The sequence below is a fragment of the Archocentrus centrarchus genome, chromosome 4 (assembly GCF_007364275.1).
Source record: "Archocentrus centrarchus isolate MPI-CPG fArcCen1 chromosome 4, fArcCen1, whole genome shotgun sequence".
In the NCBI taxonomy this organism is placed as follows: domain Eukaryota; kingdom Metazoa; phylum Chordata; class Actinopteri; order Cichliformes; family Cichlidae; genus Archocentrus; species Archocentrus centrarchus.
In genome coordinates, this window is record NC_044349.1 from 15247088 (window position 1) to 15267905 (window position 20818).

The 20818-nt window shown below is 41.0% G+C and overlaps 2 protein-coding genes across 9 annotated transcripts in view; both read right to left on the reverse strand.

Moving 5' to 3' along the window:
- Nucleotides 1-346: 346 nt before the first annotated feature.
- Nucleotides 347-17026, reverse strand: LOC115778985 (WD repeat-containing protein 47-like). 2 transcript variants are annotated; one of them, XM_030727393.1, is made up of 16 exons: nucleotides 16845-17026; nucleotides 11921-12112; nucleotides 11756-11839; nucleotides 11305-11389; nucleotides 10533-10841; nucleotides 9848-10287; nucleotides 7963-8059; nucleotides 6924-7096; nucleotides 6580-6837; nucleotides 6218-6284; nucleotides 5902-6059; nucleotides 4997-5166; nucleotides 4698-4868; nucleotides 4229-4360; nucleotides 2128-2346; nucleotides 347-1987 (listed from the first exon to the last, which is right to left on the reverse strand). In XM_030727393.1, exons 2-16 carry the CDS (start codon nucleotides 12076-12078, stop codon nucleotides 1845-1847), a joined length of 2664 nt encoding a protein of 887 aa, XP_030583253.1. In that variant the 5' UTR covers nucleotides 12079-12112; nucleotides 16845-17026; the 3' UTR covers nucleotides 347-1844. The 2 variants fall into 2 exon arrangements, with proteins under 2 accessions (XP_030583253.1, XP_030583252.1); XM_030727392.1 differs by having other exon boundaries at nucleotides 4632-4868.
- A 755-nt stretch (nucleotides 17027-17781) lies between these two features.
- camsap2a (calmodulin regulated spectrin-associated protein family, member 2a) overlaps nucleotides 17782-20818 on the reverse strand; it is a 56615-nt gene continuing 53578 nt past the window's right edge. For all 7 annotated transcript variants that reach the window (XM_030726754.1, XM_030726758.1, XM_030726759.1 and 4 more), the window contains one exon: nucleotides 17782-20350. In XM_030726754.1, coding sequence (XP_030582614.1) covers nucleotides 20045-20350 — 306 coding nt within the window. In that variant the 3' untranslated portion in view covers nucleotides 17782-20044. The remainder of the gene's footprint in view (nucleotides 20351-20818) is intronic.

A 20818-nucleotide genomic window follows, 5' to 3' on the forward strand; every position in this document is an offset into this window, starting at 1 on the left:
AACAGGTTTCTTGAACAGTTTGACCTCCACAGTCACCAGATCTCAATCCAGTGGAGCACCTTTGAGATGTGGAGGAACTGGAGAGTCACATCATGGATGTTGAGCTGAAAAATCTGCAGCAACTGTGTGATGCTATTGTGTCAATATGGACCAACATCTCTAAGGGATGTTTCCAGCACCTTGTTGAACCCATGCAACAAAGAATTAAAGCACTTCTGAAGGCAAAAAAGGGTCCAACCCAGTACTAGCGAGGCGTACCTAATGAGTGGCCAGTAAATGTATGCGATGCATACAGTAAAATATAAAACACATGCATTTTTTTCACTTGATATCTTTATTTTGTCAGTCAGTTTCACAGTGTCCATTAAAAGAACTTGTGTTAGAAAGTCACTACTTAATTATTTGAACAGTTTGAACCCTAATGACCCCTTGGCACTTCTCTTACTTGTGACACATTTGTGCATATTATTACAAGTGGACAGTGACACTGAATATCCCATCAAGAGTCATAGATAAGGTCAAATGTAATGCACAATACGATAACCTACACCCCTCATCCTCTCACCCCGCACTCATCTCTGTCTCACACATGCACCAGGTCTTTACAGTTACTCAGTAAAACAGAAGCTAAAAGTTAAAGAAGTCAACAACATTGCCATTTCACACTGTGCAGTCCTGAAGCATCTTTTTAAAGTGCATCATTACCATTGTTTTGACATTAGTCTGCTGACATCTTCTCTCTCATTTTTGTATAAAAGACGGATGTTGTAGACTCTCACGGCTGTCTACATTCAGTGTTTTTTAAGGTTTGCTAATGAATCCCTAAACTTTCTGGCACGGCCTAACGATACTCTATTTTGATCCTTTATGTAAATGACTAAAAAAACTGTTTTATACATGTAAGTGATGCTGATGGGTGCAGAGATGTGAACTTGCAGCTGACAAAGCACGTGGTAAAATACCAAAATAAAGCTGCAAATGAAAAAATAAATCTGTCAATCAATCCAGACATCCAAAAATCTATACAACAGTTACAAAAAGGCACATTATGATATGCATAACCAAAAGTGGCTTCTTCCCTGAACAGGGAGTTCTGTTGCTGCTTCCTGTTGAAATTATAAAATGAATCGCTCCGTTAAAATGCTTGATGTCACGTTACACCAAACTTCCTTAATTTACTTTCATGTTTTGAGTGCACTTACTTGGACATTGTGAGAAGAGCTAAAAAAGTTTTTCAAAATATGCTTGCATTAACCACCTCCATACTCTTACACCGCATGTGCCATTTAATCTTTGCTCAACTTACAAAAGCCACAAGCAGAAAGGTATTAAGCGAACACACACAGACATTTTATGTATATTTAAGAATTCGACCTCACATGGATTCCAAATGGAAACCTGAGATTATGCTTTTTCCTTCTTTTTGTGGCCTTTCCAAAATATTATTTTCCCTTAAATTTTATTCACACTACAAAGCCAAATACAGATTTCCAGAAATCCATGTTTACTTGAGCACACACTGGCACAAACCCAGAGACATAACAGAGATTCCTTTGTGCGTGCATGCACGCACACGCACACGCACACTTATAAACTGTCCTATTTAAAGTGACCGGCTTTTCTGGCTCAAAAACACACCTGCCACCCTACTACACATGCACACACGCACACACACACACACACACACACACACACGTACACTTATCTTTAAACTCACTGACATATAAACAGGTTGATCTTCACGATATGCATGTGTGCACTCCATAACACCTCGCAGCAGTCGGCCATTGCACGCTGTGATATGTGTGGACACTGTGCTCTTGTGCTCGCTGCTTCTCCAAATCTCAGGGGCCCGGAGCCCAGAGGACGACAGTTCGATCTGCAGACGAGGAGAGAAAGGTCCGATCGTGCGGGTGCCACCTACACTGGATCACCTTGTCCCAGTGCTCCCCTGCCGCTATCTGAGGGAGGGGCTTTGTTAGGTCACCTGGGGTCAGAGAAGGGTAAAATATCACACGGGGCTAGCTTACAAACACAAGTTAAAGCTTTTCAAAAATGGGTTTTTAAATTCAAGCAGTCTCATTTAAACCCTTGTGTGTAGCATGCATTCTGTCTGGACACCGCTACCTTGAAGGTCACTGATTATGATCCTGTTGTCATAGGAACCAGTGAGAAGATGATGGGCTCCGGGTGAGAAGCGCACAGAGCGTATGTCGCTGCTGTGGGGGCGATACGTCTGGACTATGCGACCTCCTCTAATGTCATACAACATGCAGGTGCTGTCTTCCTGACCGGTGGCGAGCAGGCGGCCGCTGGGATCCACTGCCACTGAAGCAACTGCACTTCCTGAGTGAGCACAGTTGTAAGAAAGAAAGGTTATGTTGTTGGATGCAGCTTAAAAAGTACTGAAACAAAAAGAAGCAGGGAGTAGTTTCTCTCAGTGAGAGCCTAAAGCTCGTATGCAGGCATGGAGAAGGTAATCATTTTTGTGCAGATATGCATCCAGTGTTCATTTGCAGAGTTTGCAGTGATGAAAAGTTTTGCATTTGTCATCAACTAATAATCAACTATAATGATAAAGACTTGCTGTTTTATTGTTTTACTTTACTGACTTGCAGCACCTGATTATGGTTTTATTTGCTACTTGTTCAAGTTAATAAGAGTTTCATAAGAGGCAGCAATAAGACAGCTGATAAACATGTAGATAAACTGCTAGCACAGAACAGGTGTCCTTCATGTCACTATCAGACAGCTATTAACTCAGACAGCAAACAAGATTTTATTGAACAACTGATTTAATCATCATCTGAATGATTTGCTGCTCCAAGTGGAGAGATGAGATAGCTGAAGCAATGCTAATGCTAGGAGAGCAAACATGACAAGAAAGGCCTGAGTTTCTGCAGATTCAGTAACTGGGTTATTGAGGACAGTCTGTGGAGAGTCTTTTGTATCATATAAGAATAAGGACTCTGTTTTAGGCGAGCTGACAGGTGAAGCAACAAAATGTTTACAGAATAAATGTTAGAAATACAAAAATCTGACTTAAATTTTCATTTTTGTCTAGATTTAGTCAACAAAACCATATAAAACTCATAGAGATTCCAGGGAAAATTCTACAAATAAAGTGCCAAATTTATAAATATTTACTTATTTACAACACTTAAAGGTCCAGTGTGCAAAATATGACCACTGGATGTTAGTAGATTGCAGACTCAAGCCACTGAATTCTGTTTTCTTTCTCCCAAGTACGTAATGCTAGCTACAGTGGCCGTTGCAGGACAAACTCTGGCCAACGTTCATCTGTAGTGAGAGTGTAGGCTGTCAGTCTGCTGTTTACCTCAGCTGTCCACATCTATTTACTCTGGACAAGGCTGTAAAACTTTGTGAAAGGAGTCCAATACCAGTCAATAAATAAGAGAAGCTCACTTCTGTCCCATGACAGTGATACTGAGGTGAGCTGTTGAGGATATCATGAACTTTTCTGTCGGTAAGTGTTGTTTTTGTCGCTGTTAGTGAAGTGGATCTAACAATGTTTGACTCACACACTTAGCAAATAAACTCTCATGCAATGTGAGAATATAATCAAACTGTTTATAAGACAGAAGGTCTTATAAATATCAATGTATAATCTGCAGACAATAAATAACTGTGACAATATTGGGAATAAACATGTTTATGCATGTTTTTGTGAGTTACAGCCCTGACTTCAGTCCAGGAGATGAGCCCTGAGGTGAGGAGCAGTGGTGAAGGAGGCAGATGAAGAGAAGGAGGAGACAGAATGAGAAAGAGATGGTGAAAATATACATTTACAATTTAAAATGCAATTAGGCAGAACGGTGATGTCCATCTCTGCCACTCTATTCAAGATGGCGGGGCAACAAGGCGGTTTCCACAATTGGATTTTTAATGGATTAATTCTAAGTTCATGACAATGCATCAGTTTGTTGAAATATGTAACTGCACACCAAACAATGTTTATTTATGGGATTTATGGCACTTTTTTTTCCTATTAAATAACCTAAAAAATTACTTACTGTACCTTTAAAATATTTTTGAATTACTTGAAGCATCAGTGGATGTCTGCCTTTACTTTTTCTTTTTTTCCCCACCTCTATTTTATGGGCATTGTGCTCTTCATAAAACTCTTTGTGTCTTCCTGTAAAACTACTCTGACCTGTAGCAGTGTGGTACAAACCATATGTAGTTTCAGTCACGATATATGACTCACCTGTGCCATGCAAAGTTGTGCCCACCACCCGAACACAGCTGGGAACCCGCAGGTCCCAAAAGCGAACGGTTTTGTCCTGTGAGCCTGAGGCAATCATCCACCCTCCCCATGTGTACAGAGTCAGGATGTGACCTGTTCAAACAATACACAATGAGTTGTGTTTACGACAGCCCTTTTTATGTCTTTTTAACAACTCTGAATTAAAAGTTTGTACTTAACAGCTCTTTGGATTCATGTTTAGGACAGGTAGTTTTTAAATCTCCAATTAAAGACCCATGCTGGTAAACTTAATTACTAGCAAGTGTATTTCAAAGAATCTAGAGCAGGAGTTCTCAAAGTTTTTCGTGATTGGGAGCCAACATAAGTGTCAAGGCTACAGTAACATAGTAGAGTACAGTAGCACCTTGAGAACCCCGACCCAGAGTTTGCTCAAAACTGTCTGTCAGCTGCAGATAAAGAGCCGATGTACCGGTGTGTCCACTCAAGGCGTGAAGGCCCTGTCCTCTCTGACAGTCAGTAGTGTAGATGTTGCAGTCCCCAGCTCCAGCACTGATCAAGATAGATCCTCCACTTTCAGGACCTTCCATAAAGGCCAGATCCCTAATGGTACCATCATGCATGCTGAACTCCAGGTCTGGGCCTGAATCAGAGGAAAATGTTTGTGTGGAAATACAGATGTTTCCAAGCAGCTTAGTAACAGAAGAAACACAATAAGTTTTCTGCTTCAGCTTAAAATTATTTTGCTGATTTATGACTTATTGCGTGTACCTGTGGCATTGCAGGTGTCTGCATTAAAAGGCAAGACTTTGACATATTTATCATTGGAGCCAGTGGCCAACAGCTGTCCACAGTGGCTCCAGGCTACACAGTAGATTGAGCCCTTGTGATGTTTGTTTCGTCTGAAGCGCACAGCCGGTTGCTTCACTGCTCCAGAACCGCTAAAGAAACAAACACATTATAGACACAGATGGGGGGGGGACCAAATTGTGAAACTAGGATGGCATAACTTCAAAAATCTACCTTTTAGAAAAAAAAAAAAAGTTGCTTGAATTTACATAATCTGGACTTTTTCCATGTGTGAACTTTAATTTTAATTTTGATGAAAAATAAATCCTGTCTCCCTCCCCTCACCCTCAACCAGTCACAGCAGATGGCTGCCCCTCCCTGAGCCTGGTTCTGCCAGAGGTTTCTTCCAGTCTTCCTGTTAAAAAGAGGTTATTCCTTCCCACTCTCGCACAGTGCACTCTCATTTGGGTCAGACTGTTGGTGTTTTCGCTCTATTATTGTAGGGTCTTTTCCTTACAATATAAAGCACCTTGAGGCGACTGTTGTTGTGATTTAGCAATATATAAATAAAGTTGAATTGAATTACATCTCATAAAAAAAAAATTAAAAAAAAACTATTTTTTCCTTTATTCTCAAACACTTGCACTCCAAAGCAGTCAGCTGTGTAATGCAAACATTTTTTTAGGCAAACACAAGAAAAGGAAATAAGCTGTTTAACTCATCAAAATTGCTCAAAACATACAAAAAAAAATTCCATTATATCTGTGTGGACATTTGCAATAATTCCAGTATTTGCTGGCCATCATCTATTATACTATTACATGCAAACCTTGTAAAAAAAAAAAACTCATAGTGTGGACTTGTAAGTGCCTGTGAGTTGCTCCTACCTGGTGGTTAGTGTTTCCGGGTAGGCACAGACTCTCAGGGTTTTGGAGTTGGAGCCGACAGCATACAGTGCACCAGAGGGGTGGAAGGCCACCGCACGCACTGCCTGTGTGTCCTCGAGCTGGCTCACCTTAACAAACTGTGTTTTGGACTTTGCTGGCTGCGCAAGAAGAGGAAAAATAATCCTAAGAGTGTCATCAAGTTTACAGATGTTTTCGCATTTATTTTAACCAGATCATGTGGAACAACAGGTAGTGTCAAACTATTTAAGTAAAATACCAACAGAGGTTTACTGGACCTGGAAGTGTGCTTATATACCTCGTGTGTGCTTCGTGTTCCGGGGCATCCAGAATCTTCCTGGACTGTGGGACCAGATGCTGCGATTCTTCAACATATACACACAGAATCATGTCATTTGGTTTCCATCAGTAAGAGCGCTGAGTGACACAATGTTTCAAATACTTTATCATAATTAGTAAATGCTGGCTGTAAGGGAAAGTGCATTTATTTTAGAGCAACACAGGAATAATTTATTCTTTTCTCAGAGCAACATGAAATCAACATGATACATTTCAGTTAATTAGCAGCTGACAGCTCACTAGAATCACGGCGTACACACCAGCAAAACGTGAGACTTCTAAGAGGTGAATGTTTTGGTGACGATAACAGCAGGCTCTTACCGTTTAGTGGCAGGAACCGGGGACTCGCTGAGCAAAGGCAAGCTATGGCTCCCGGTGCTTACCGGAGTGCTGCTGCTCACCCCACCTGGCTTGTCCCTCGGCGGCCCTTTATCCGGTGTGTGACGCGTGTGAGACATCCTGGGGCTAGATGTGCTGTTGTTCCCCGTCGGCCCGTTCCACTGCTGGCCCAGATGTGCCATCATTTCATCTCCACAGTGGTCGATGCCCACATTCATCTCCTCCAACTTCTGGATGGATCTAGACAAAGACAAAATCTCTCATTGCACCCAAATTGTGTTTCCCCTCCTCACTGACACTAAATCTTTTAAGTACGACTTCCTCACCTGCTGAGGAATGTTTCAGTGAGGTTGTGCTGGGCTCCATCCTGCGGCTTCACTCCTCCTTCCAGCAGCATCTGCTGGTAAAGCTGCTTCTGCTGCTGCTTCTGTTCCAGATGTTGCTGCACGCGGAGCCGTTGCCTGTAATACTCCTGGATGTGCTCTGTGGAGTCACGACGCTGGGCACACACAAGGAGACGAGTACCAGGTATGAGCCAAAAAAAAAACAAACATTTAATCTGTTGCCCTGTTATTACAGAAAATGTAGAAATCCCTGAAACAGTATTTTTGATTTTACCAAAACAAACCCTTCAAATCTTGGAAGAACACACACACACACACACACACACACACACACACACACACACACACACACACACACACACACACACACACACACACACACACACACACACACAATTATAACAGACAAACTCATTCCCGGAGCCACTACTGACAGCGCTTCAACTCCCAAGGCCTTGTCCTCCATCATCCATCCCATAAAAAAGTTTTCAAGGAACTCATCGCATTGAGTCTACAGTATATTATCCTTCATGCCTCTCAACACTTTTCACACACGTACACTCGCACACACAAAATGATATAATCTTAAAGTACTCTGCTCCCCTAGATGAGACTTGGGATGAATAAAGATGAGCGATGATGAAAGCAGGAGGCCATCCTGGATGTAGCCGCATATCAAAGCAGATTATGTGTTTTCAGTGTCCATGAGCTCCACCCTGCTACACTGGGACGGGGGCAGCAAGGTGCAAATGCCCTATGTGGAGGTGTAGTATAGAATTCAGGCAGGATTTATAATGCAATAAAGACACTGAGACCAGGCAGTTCAGGGGTTCAGGGGAAATTAATTCTATATCTTTGACTCTAGACCGAAAAGCTTTCTTTGACTTTCACTTAAGTGACCAGATAGATAACTGTGGCTTTTTCTTCATAACATTCATGAAACTACTTCAGTCTGAGCACCAGAAGGTGAAGCTTGGCATTCATTCACTTTCACCTTTAAACACAGGTCTGCAGCTCATACCTCGTGTTTTTCTGTGCTGCAGGGTGGCCCACCATCTTTTCCAGGAGTCAGAGGCGTGCGTGTGGTATTTGGTCCATCCAGGCCTTGTGGGTGCTTCCTAAAGTTAGTTAGATGTGTCAAGTTTATTTAATTTTAACGATGACACAATGTGGGAAATACATTTTGTCTATAAGGGTTACACAAACAGTAACAAGGCCAAATGAAAAAAAAAACCCTTGGAACTTAATTAACATGAGATTAAAAATTATTCTAGATTTGCCATCTATAATAATATTTCTGCTGTTTAGCATAATGCACTAACTATAACCTCATATAGGTGCATATCACATGAACACTGGTTCATTTTGTGATCTCACTTTGTGCCTACCTGTGCAGCTTAATTGCATCCAGCAGGTGGGGCCAGACAGAATCTGACAGCATCCTGTCTGTACCTTAGAGCAGCGATAATTGATTTGCAGACACCTCGTAAAGCAAACTTGTAACAGCCTGTTAGACTTTAACCAGCCCACCTTACCTCCTCAGTACTTTCAGAAATCAAACAGAGGGCTACAAATTAACAGTTCTGCCCCCTGTTATCAATCCACAGTAGAAAACTGACTGGCAAATGAATTCCATGATGACAGATGAACTACATGACCATGTGAGGTCCTGGCCTGGTCACAAAATCCGGAGAACAGATAAATGAGCCATTATGGCCAAGGAAAGGAAACATATCTTTCTGATAAAGATCAGTGCTATGGTTTTCAATTATGAGGTGAAAGGGTTTATGCTGAATTTAGATTATATTTAACACTTTGGTGCAGCACTGTTGACAGAGGAGGTGGAGCATCTGAGTTAAAGCGGGTATTATGGAATTAATGGTGCTATAGAAAGAAGAATACAACAAGATTTAATATTGGATTTGATACTTGAAGTTGCAAATGGACATGCTACAGAAACAGACAAAGAAAGCTTTAGAAAAGAAAGCTGTATTGCATACAGTATACATTATGAGTACTGCTGCTGTATTTTTTCATAAGAACCTCATGTAAAAACTGACCAACATGAAAAATATGGAAACAAAATCAATCCTATCCATGATCCAATTCATGGTAGAGGCAGGGCTGGAGCCTATCCCAAATATATCTGAAAAATATGTAATAATATACAGTAGAGGGATTTAAAATAAAGAGGAGGTTTTACATAATACCCTGAGCGATTAGTTGTTTGTAATTAAGGATTAGTGAGGATTTAAATAATTAAGCTTTGCAAAAAAGGTCAAGGGGCATTTTTAGTCTGGGGTTTATGAGTTGGATTCAATTGTATAGTCTCGAGAGCATGAAAAAAAAAGGCGACTGGGCTTCTGTGTTTTTTTAATTTTTCACATTTCGCCTCTTATTCAGGAGGCTTCTTTGGTTCTAAAACCAAAAAGGTGGGGAGTCCCCACAAGGGTTTAAATACCTGGGACTCTCCACCTTTTGGTTTTAGAACCAAAGGTGTCCTCTTTGGATGTGGTTGCTGATCCATTATTATTCATGTGCATCATCATCATCATATAAGATAATGTGTGAAAAAAACAAAGGCGTGGCTCATTTCCATACTTTGGCTCATAGGGGACTCTTGGTTTTAGAATTAAAGAAGCCTCTTGGAAAAGAGGTGAAATGTCTTAAAACATTAAGGAAGTCCTGTTGCCTTTTTTTCAAGCTCTTGAGACTACCATGGCCTGGATGACTTAGAATCTACACAGACATATTTGATTATATATTTATTTTTAATTAGAATGCTGAATAAGGGGGAAAATTTTTGACAGCATAAAAAAGGTAAGTGTTTGTATGGCAAAATATGATTTATTATTTACTCCCAAGATCATGTAGAAAATATTCCTTTCCAGTTTGCTTGGTCTTACCTCTCAGGTGAATCATCCTGCTGATGCACATTATTCTCCACGAGGCTCCGACTGAGAGCGAACTTCATGTTTGCCTCCAGGCCTCTCTTGTCCTGGGCTGCCAGACCGTGCGACAGGCCGTCCAGAGCCGGGTTGAGGGATCTGGACATGTAGGTGTCGGCCGAATGAGGTCTCTGACGAAAGGGTGAGGTAGGACATGGTGACAGACGGTTGATTAATGGGGTGAGGAGGTCGGCGTGGCCGGCTTTGCTGGGCTTCACCAACCGGTCCACGTGGATGTTGAGGGTCTTCTGCTGGAAGGCGCAGGTGAAGGCACCTGGGGAGAGATTCTGCAGCCAGGAGAGTAGCGACAAATCCAGCTCATCACAGCCGTTCCCGCACAGCAAATCCACGCCAAGCAGAACCTCACCCTCTGTGATCTCCTCCCCTGTTGCTTTACTCTACAAAACAGAAAAGTCCAATCACACTTATTGTTTAAAACTTGTTCTGTAAACTTTCTGAGACATAAATGTGCTAAAACCAGACGGGGTTTTGTATAGGCAAGCAATGGGTTACCTTGCAATAAAACCCTGTTCAATGGCTTTGAGCATCTCTACAGGTTTGGAGAGGTAGCATTAGGTTTGAGCCTTTTAACAGCCACTTAAGTATAATTGTCACACTTTTCACTAACAGTGCACAAGATTACCTGACAGAACTCTACACAACACTCATAAAGGATCCCCTTGATAAGCAGCTGGAAGAGGCGGTTCCCACTAGCCCTGAAGCCTGCCTCACTCAGCTTTCTGTCTGCAGGGATGAACTCGGCTACCATCGCACAGGCCTCTTCAAAGCAATGGACTCGTGCTGTGCTCGGGTTCCAGTCTTTGAACTCTGCGTGATGGGTGAGGCGTGGCAGGGTGAGGAGGAGACACAGCTTGCTGTAGTCCTCCTTGGTCGGGCAGAACTCCTCTAGACTGTGGAGACACTTGACTGCCTCTTGCATGGTGATCTCCAGCTGTAGAAGCAGAAAAATTAGGAAGGCCAGTGAGTGATTATATTCTGGTGTGCTTAATAATAACAGCCCACTTGTATTTTGCTGATAAAGGATGACATTAGCTGTTCAATAAAAATGCAGATTATCATACAATAGGATGGCAGTGAGTAAAACCTGCTGTGAAACTGGCTTTTTACCAGCTTAAGAAGATACCAACCCACCTGCCAATTTTACTTATCTGTGGTTAAGTAGAGAGCTTATGTGGCCTGCCACAGTCTGTTTTCTATAAGCTTGTTCACGCTGGAAAAGTAAGCTTCTTCCAAAATTGCAAAGCATAGAAAGAAACTGTTGTTTAACTAGTAAATCAGAATTTCTTCAAGTTGAACACTACAATGTATACACTACTATATATATATATTTTTAAGGATAAGCGGACAAAAATGGAAGGATGAAAAAATATACATATATATAAAAATGTACATACATTGAGAGGGTCTTCAGCAGCTGACATGGCATTATTAACACACAAAGCTTCCAGAAACTTCTGCTTAAATATGATGTAGCGAAACCTGGAACCACAAGCACGGATGTCACGAAATGTGCTTAAAAATGTTCTACTTTTAAACAGCATGGCTGGATACTGGTATGAAACAATGGACGTCAGCAATACAACATGATCATACCACTACAGTACTGGGACATGACCTAGTTCAGTTCATAATGCTACCAGACTTCTGCTTTATTGGCCAAACCAGTCTGGACAAAGTGAGAGGACACATCATCTCTACTGTACACTATGTAATATTTGAAGAATAGACAGCTCTAACTCAAAAATCCAAATCAAAACACTCTGCTCCTTAAACGTGTCTTCACTTATTCACAGAAAAGAGCTCATTTAAAACAATTAGATGACAATCGCATATAACATCGCTCACCTTTTCTTATCAAACTTATCCATTCCTTCTAATGGTTGAATGAACTGCATCACCTCCTCCCACTGGCCATCCAGAATCAGTTGCCTGGGGAAAACAACAAATGAACAATTTAAGAATCCTTTGAAAACCTTCTCTCCATCACAGTCGTGCCATACAAGTACGTACCTGAGGAAAAGCATGTCATCAGAGTACAGTCCATTGATAACACCGCTTTCCTTCTCCAAGGCCAGCATGCTAATGTGCAGCTTCCTGGAGCTAAGGAAGTCCAGGATCAGTTTGATCACCTCAGCCTCCTTAATGTTGATCGTCTCCTCTGCTGTCATGATTGCTGATCTTTTGGAGGCAGCTTACAGCTGGCTGCAAAAAACAGAGAAAGAGGTCCAGGAATTTTTGCACAGTGACACAATTTTTTATAATTTTGGATGCATTCGCAAACAAAACAGTTCTGAAATGAAAGAATCAAGATGCAGCTGAACTGCAAACTCTCAGGGTTAATTCATGGAAATTTGAAACTGCTGGCTAAGGCTAATCGTAGATTTGGTAAGATCGTTATTCACGTCGGCAGTAATGACACCCGGTTACGCCAATCGGAGGTCACTAAAATTAATATTGACTCGGTGTGTAACTTTGCAAAAACGATGTCGGACTCTGTAGTTTTCTCTGGGCCCCTCCCCAATCAGACCAGGAGCGACATGTTTAGCCGCATGTTCTCCTTGAATCGCTGGCTGTCTGAGTGGTGTTCTACCTTCATGTAAATGGGGAGTCTTCTTCACATACTAAGGTTAATTATGGAGTTCCACAGGATTCTGTGCTAGGACCAATTTTATTTACATTATACATGCTTCCCTTAGGCAGTATTATTAGAAAGCACTGCATCAATTTTCATTGTTATGCAGATGATACTCAGCTTTACCTATCAATGAAGCCAGATGACACACATCAATTAGTTAAACTGCAGGAATGTCTTAAAGATATTAAGGCCTGGATGACCTCTAATTTCCTGCTTCTAAATTCAGATAAAACTGAAATTCTTGTTCTCGGCCCCACAAATCTTAGAAACATGGTGTCTAACCAGATACTTACTCTGGATGGCATTACTTTGGCCTCCAGTAACACTGTGAGAAATCTTGGAGTCATTTTTGACCAGGATATGTCCTTCAATGCACATATTAAACAAATATGTAGGACCGCTTTTTTGCATTTGCGCGATATTTCTAAAATTAGAAACATCCTTTCTCAGAGTGATGCTGAAAAGCTCATTCATGCATTTATTACTTCTAGGCTGGATTATTGTAATTCATTATTATCAGGCTGCCCTAAAAGCTTTCTGAAAAGCCTTCAGCTGATCCAAAATGCTGCAGCTAGAGTACTGACAGGGACTAGAAAGAGAGAGCATATTTCTCCCATATTGGCTTCTCTTTATTGGCTCCCTGTTAAATCTAGAATAGAATTTAAAATTCTTCTCCTCACATACAAGGTCTTGAATAATCAGGCACCATCTTATCTCAAAGACCTCATAGTACCATATCACCCCAACAGAGCACTTCGCTCTCAGACTGCTGGCTTACTTGTGGTTCCTAGGATACTTAAGAGTAGAATGGGAGGCAGAGCCTTCAGCTTTCAGGCGCCTCTTCTGTGGAACCAGCTTCCAGCTTGGATTCGGGAGACAGACACCCTCTCTATTTTTAAGATTAGGCTTAAAACTTTCCTTTATGATAAAGCTTATAGTTAGGGCTGGATCAGGTGACCCTGAACCATCCCTTAGTTATGCTGCTATAGGCCTAGGCTGCTGGGGGGTACACATAATGCACTGTTTCTCATTCACCTTATTTACTTTGTTTATACTCCACTCTGCATTTAATCATTAATTGATATTAATCTCTGGCTCTCTTCCACAGCATGTCTTTCTCTCCCCTCAGCCCAACCGGTCGCGGCAGATGACTGCCCCTCCCTGAGCCTGGTTCTGCTGGAGGTTTCTTCCTGTTAAAAGGGAGTTTTTCCTTTCCACTGTCGCCAAGTGCTTGCTCATAGGGGGTCGTTTTGACTGTTGGGTTTTCTCTGTATTATTGTAGGGACTTTACCCACAATACAAAGCGCCTTGAGGCGACAGTTTGTTGTGATTTGGCGCTATATAAATAAAAATTGAATTGAATTCTAGAAGCTAATTGGATGGATGGATGGATGGATGGATGGATGGATGGATGGATGGATGGATGGATGGATGGATGGATGGATGGATGGATGGATGGATAAATCTTTTAATTCTGTGGTTTTTCATTAATTAAAAATAGTCTTCATTGTAAATCAATATTAAAGTCATTCAAACTATGAAGAAATACATATGGCATAAACAAAAAAGTGTTTAACAAACCAGAATATGTTTTAATTTTATATTCTTGAAAGTAGGCACCTCTTGTTTAGATGACAGCTTTGCACATCTTGGCATTTTCTCAGTTTTATGAGGTATCAACTGGAATGGCTTTCAGTTAACAGCTGTAATATGTTTGAGACCATCAGTTGTGTTGTGAAGAGGTAAAGCTGGTATACTGGAAATAGCCCTATTTGAGTAATGTTCTAATCCATATTATGGCAAGAACTACTCAACTAAGTAAAGAAAAACAAGAGTCCATCTTTACTTTAAGAAATGAAGGCCAGTCAATCTGACACATTTCAAGAGCTTTGAAAGTATCCTCAAGGTCAGTTGCAAAGACCATCAAACGTTATGATGAAACTGGCTCTCATCAGGACCACCCCAGGAAAGGCAGACCAAGAGTTACTTCTGCTGCACAGGATAAGTTCATCAAAGTTAGCAGCCTCACAAACGGCAAGTTAACAGCACCCCAGATAAGAACCCACCTAAATGCTTTACAGAGTTCCAGTAGCAGCATCAACTGTTCAGAGAAGACTGCGTAAATCTGGACTTTATGGTCAAATTGCTGCAAAGAAGCCACTTCTAAGGAAGAACAACAAGAGGAAGAGAATGGCTTGGGTCAAGGAATGCAAAGAATGGACATCTGTCCTTTGGTCTGATGAGTCCAAATTTGAGATCTTTGGTTCCAACGCCATGTCTTTGTAAGACACAGAAAAGGTGAGCGGACGGTTCCTGCATGTGAAGTTCCCACCATGAAGTATGGAGCAGGAAGTGTGATGGTACGGGGGTGCTTTGCTGTTGACACTGTTGGCAATTTATTCAAAATCCAAGGCACACTTAATCAGCATGGTTACCACAACATTCTGCAGTGACATGCCATCCCATCTGGTTTGCCCTTATAGGGACGATCATTTGTTTTTCAACAGGACAATGACCCCAAACACACCTCCAGGTTATGTAAGAGCTATCTGACCAAGAAAGTGGTTGATGGAGTGTTGCATCCACAATCACCTTATCTAAACCCAATTGAGACGGTTTGGGATGAGTTGGACTGCAGAGTGAAGGCAAAGCAGCCAACTAGTGCTCAGCAACTCTAATCAGCTGCTGTTTGTTCGTGTGCCTTTCTGGGTTTGTTTTCACCAAGTGAAATTCATGCTTGAAAGGATAAAGCTCAGGTAATTGAACTGGCCACTGCAGAATATTCTATTTCTTTACCTCCCAAAACTCCTGGGTTGCTTTTGGAGAAAAATTTAGGCCACTGTCCATCTGTACAGTGAAGCTGTCCCATCAGCTTTGCTGCATTTTGCAGACAATGAGAAGACATGATACTTCAGAATTCACCTGTCTGCTTATGTCTTCTCTCACTTTATGATTCAATGACTCAGTGCCAGTGGAAGCAACGCATGTGTATTTATCACACTGTCTCTACCGTGGTTCACAGGTCATGTTACATATTTCAGCCATTTCAAACCTTCTCCACAGTTTTTTCTTTGTATATGCATATTCTAATTTCAAGATCGCAATGCTGTTCCAGTTTCTTGGCTTTTTTTTTTCTTACTTCTTGAGGTTGATCATTAGTTTGCACTTTATGGTAAACTCTCTGTGTTTGCTCTTAAGTCTCCTCTTTATGGTAAACTTGGATAATGATATACCTACCTCCTGTGTTCTGCACTTGGTGTGTGATTAAAAAAAAGAAAAAGAAACATAGAAAGGATCCTGTGATCATGCTCCACTATTGTTCTCAGAATGTACCAAACTATTTATGTGGCTGTTCTTAATATTCCTGCTCTTTATGATGGATTTGTTTTTGCAGTCTAAGGGAGGCCCTCTTTAACTAGCAGAGATCTCCTGCATGTTGTAGGTTCACAAAAACAGCTCCCAAATATAAATGTCACACTTGGAGTCCTCTGGAGAACTTTAACCTTCCCCCTTTTTAAATAAAAAAGTAATGATTTCTAGAAAGCTGGAGTTTTCAAATGCATATTTTTGTACTTGGCGCACACTAGGCAAACACTATATAATTCAATTACAGTTTTTATTATAGCTATCTGAAGTGTTTACTTGTATGCACATTGTGAAGGTTCAATTAAATTCATAGTACACTTTGGCAGCTTTTACCTTGATCACCAAACTGTAGCTTGCTGTGACATCCCTATTGGTAGGGGCTACTGTATGCTATAAAAGGCATGTGACATTATTGCACTTATCCATAATATTCCTAAATCGTTCATAGTTCTAATACTGGAAGAATCAAGGGATGCAGTTCCAAAGGGTGGGTATTTAAATGGTTAATCACCGCAACATCAAACAAGCAGTTACTGTGTAGCAAAGACATGGAGGGGTCTTCATTACAGTATGTATGGTGCACTCGCCCTGCATTTAAGTAAGCGCATAAAGAGGCTGGGAAAGCAGCCTGTGACACCGCCCTGTTCGCTCCGCACACAGACACAACATCCATCCAGCTCCGGGCCAGGATGTGGCAGCAGGTCTGCGGCCCAAACCTGACAGCCTCTGCACTTTATCTGTCCTCAGACACACCTTGTTTATTTGAGCATGGCAGCCGATAGCGACTACTAACACCCCGAGCCGCTTACTGGACACAGATGCAGGTCAGCAGAAGGCAGCCACGTCAATCATTTTCTCCCTAAGTGTGAACACACAGTGCTAGACTACAGCGCACTGCTAAAACACCGCCTTGAAACACTGCCAACTCCTCACCTTTCAGTCAGTCTGCGCATACGGCACGCAGCAATAAAGCGGCTCCACTCCGCCCGCAGTATCCAGATGCAGCGACGGCTACGAAGAAGAGGAGAGGAGGGTGTATTTGAATGCTGAAATCCCTCTCAGCGTTGCCAAAAAGCTCCTTTCTTCTACCTCATTTCTTGTACACAGCTCGCGGTTGCCATGCGGACGTAGCCGCAAGTCACCAATCAGCTGTAGCGACGACGCCCGGTGGTCACACCTACATCACAGACACGGCAACTTTCTAGGGAAATTCAGGGATATAAAATAGGGTAGGCAGGCTGGATTATACATGTAGCACTGGTCACGTCATGAGCATAGATGCATACAAATATCAAAACAAAGAAATAAAATGAAAATGACCTGTTCTTCAGACATTTACATTTTAACTTAATATGTCATACACGTTTGACCTGCTACAGGCAACGAATGCTGCAAGAACCGTAATAGAAATGAAAATGTTTCATCGTGTTTTTAACGCTTCTTAGTATATTTTAAACTTAGCCTGAATTATCAGAGTCCTCCAGAGCAATGTGCACGCCTACAAAGTGGGCCTCGAAAACGAAAAATATCATAATGGCCCAATCCCGCATGGAAGTTAATGAAAATACTGTTTTCATGTTAAAAAGTATTCTACATATTTTACTTTGCATTATTGTGAAATACAACTATAGCATTCAGAAACTGTCACTAGTTGTGTTTTTAAATGTGATTTTCTTTTATTAATGTGTGCTCAAATATAAGACTGTAACCAATACTTAAATATTTTCCTGATGGACCTGTCCCAAATTACAGATTTGTTTTTATGGTAAGAGAGACCAGTGAAAAATGCAGGCTTTTATCTTTAATAGGTTTTGAGATATTCATGTTCAAACATTGCGGGAAAAAAAAAAAACATGCTGGAAGTGGAAGTAGTCTAGTTACTCTCTGCACTTTAGGAGGAAATTCACTGTTGGGTGTCTCAAATTCATTGAAGAATACACAGAGATGACACAACAGCACAGCTGGAATTGATGCTACTGCTTCAACAGTATATTAATATAATTGCTGTGTCCCCTCTTCACACATCCTTATGTCTTTTACAATCAATACCACGTACATGCTGATGACATGCTTCATTTTATTTAATGCAAAATGAAAAAGGAAACAAAGAAAAAAATGACACTACATGTTCAGCCATATGTTGAATGACAGCACAGCGTCTGACGAAACAAAAACAAAGTCATCATTAGTGAATAAGTTGCTCACATGAACACACTGTACAGTATCATTACGGTTTAAATAATCTTTTACCTTGGCCTTAAACAGCCAAATGCAGGCAGACAGAGCTTTCTGCAGAAACATCCTTCCAGTACAATGAAACACTTCTTCTCTCTGTCGTACTAGTCTACATTTTCAAAAACATGTACATGCTCTCATTTGGTCATAAATAACCCTCCCCAGTTAAAAACAAAGCACCACGCTGGCAGATTTATTTTGTTGGAAATCGCGCCTGCTAACGGTGTTGATCGGACATTCAGCGGCAAAAAAGTAACACGATGCTGACGCCAGTGAAACCAAATGGCGAGACTCTACCCGTATGCAGCAACAAGGATCTATCTGCCCTATTCTGCCTTGCATTACTGTGTGAATTTCATCCTAGTGCTAATAGAAAAAAATAAATCTAGCAAAATTACCATATTACTGACCTATTCACGATGTGTTGCATTTATAGGTGGCAGACAGATGTGCTGCTAACACACACGCTTTAGTTGTTTAGGTTGAACCCATTTCTGTGATGGAACAGATACACAGATATGTTGAAAATGACACAAACATTTCATAATGTGGCCTTTTTTAATGAATTGGGGGGAAAAAAATACTTATTTTAATGCATTACTTAGCTTTTAAATGACAGAACAAATTATTTCAACTATGAGAAATCTAGCATATGAACTATTCGTACTACATTTTGGTGGATCAAAAGTGGCTTAAAGTTGGGTGCAGATATGACAATGAAGAGCCTGAGTGTGAATTTTGAATTTAATATTGTTAAGAAATGACAAGAATTGAATTTGATCGTGATATAAAGAGAAACACTTTGTAGGTGTCATTATAGCTTGGATTTCAGTCCTGATGCCAGTGGCTGGGAGTGTGATTGTACAATATCTCAGCATACTGCAAAGATCCAACATAGTCGGCAGCATTTCATAATAAAAAATAAGTAATACTGAGCAGTTTCATTTGTTCACAAACCTGCTGTGAACCAGCAGCAAAGTGATTTACAGGACAGGTTCCCAATCTTTTGAGGTGAAGCAAAGCAAACAAACCGGTAAGGTTTACTTAACTGAATTACTTAAATCACTTACAAACCTGACATTGTACCTAATAGCACAAACTGTCTGCACGTGTCCTGACCCACAGGTTGAGAATCAGTGATCTACAGTAACGTCCTGCATTCATTAAAATCACTTCCTCGAAAAAGGGTTCTGAAAAAGCTGGAACCGCTTTGCTTTGTTGAGCTGAACACACACATTTTGTGTGGCTAACGCTAGCTGTATGCAATCAGTTTTTTGGCCCTTTGGAGTTTACGTACCTTAATATACAAACTGTTTTACTCACACAGATGAGGAGAAGAAAAAAAAAAAGTCTTCTTCCAAATACAAAAGAGGCTGTCGCATTACAGTCACCTCACTGCACTCTTACACTAAAACAAAACGCGCATAAGGCCACACTTCAACAGGGTAACGCGAGCAAAAATCAGTTTTTACATGAACTGAAAACATTCAGAGCTTCAGTGTACAGAGTAAAATGCCCTGGCATTCATACTGTCTCTCTCTCTCTCTCTCTCTTCTTTTTATTTTGACGTTTGGCACATAGAGAACAAAAACAGCAGTCACACGTGCTTTCATAAACTGTCTGACATGATTATGTTTACATCGTTCTTTGACAGTGTCATACATTCCAGCTGTTCATGAGCTTTAAGTCCTATCGATTCCAGTCCAGAATATGAAGGATAAACAAGGACGGGAATGGAATGAGAAGAACAACATACAAAAAAGAGAGACAAATATGCATTCATCTAACTGGCATTGCAGGTGTTTGAATCTTCATGGATATGTACAATGAAGTGCTAATTGAGACTGGTTATGTTCCGTTCAAAGGGGAAAAGGAAATGTTTGGGATATCAAGTCCCATTAGGACTGGGCAGGCACTACTTTTTTAGGGGTGGCTGGCTTCTTGGTTTGCCAGAGGTGGTTGTGGATTGTCACTGCGTCCACACTGGCTGACATGGTCTTAGCTGGTATCTGGCTGAACTGCTTCTTGTCTGAGTTGTACTTGTAGAGGCCATCGATCATCTTGCGTGTGATGCTCTTGGGGCCGATGCCTGCCAGCTTGTTGATCTCTTCGGTCTCGGGGCAGTAAGTGTAGAGAGCGCGAAACTGGCACCCGGCATCTCGGAACAAAACCAAGAAGTTGTTGGCTTCTGATTTTTCCATTTCCTGTTAAGATCAGGGGTGAAAAAAGTGATTAGATATGCAGGTGCCACATGCCTAAGGACACTTGATGTGTTCTGGAAATATGTTTCCAGAACAATAAAAAAGGTTTTAAAATCTTAGTTATCTCAACTAGGACTTCAGTTATAATTCCCCCTTTCCCAGGTCAATACAAAAAAATCCAGAATTCCTCTTTGCTCACTTGTTGTTTCAATAATGTAACATATTCCATCCATACAGCAAAGCCTTCTCTTCTGAGTAGCTCATTTAACTTAAATACATGTTTATTTCACTAATGAATTCTAAGTCTAGTAATCTTTCCTTCAATTAATTTTCACCCTGAATAAATGACAATCAACACTCTCTGCAGAATTTTTACATTAAATAGTTTCCAGCATTTCCAGCTTTTATTGTGAAATACCGACACTCTTATAGTTAGCCTGTACCAGAATGATGGGCAGAGAGAAGTATTGA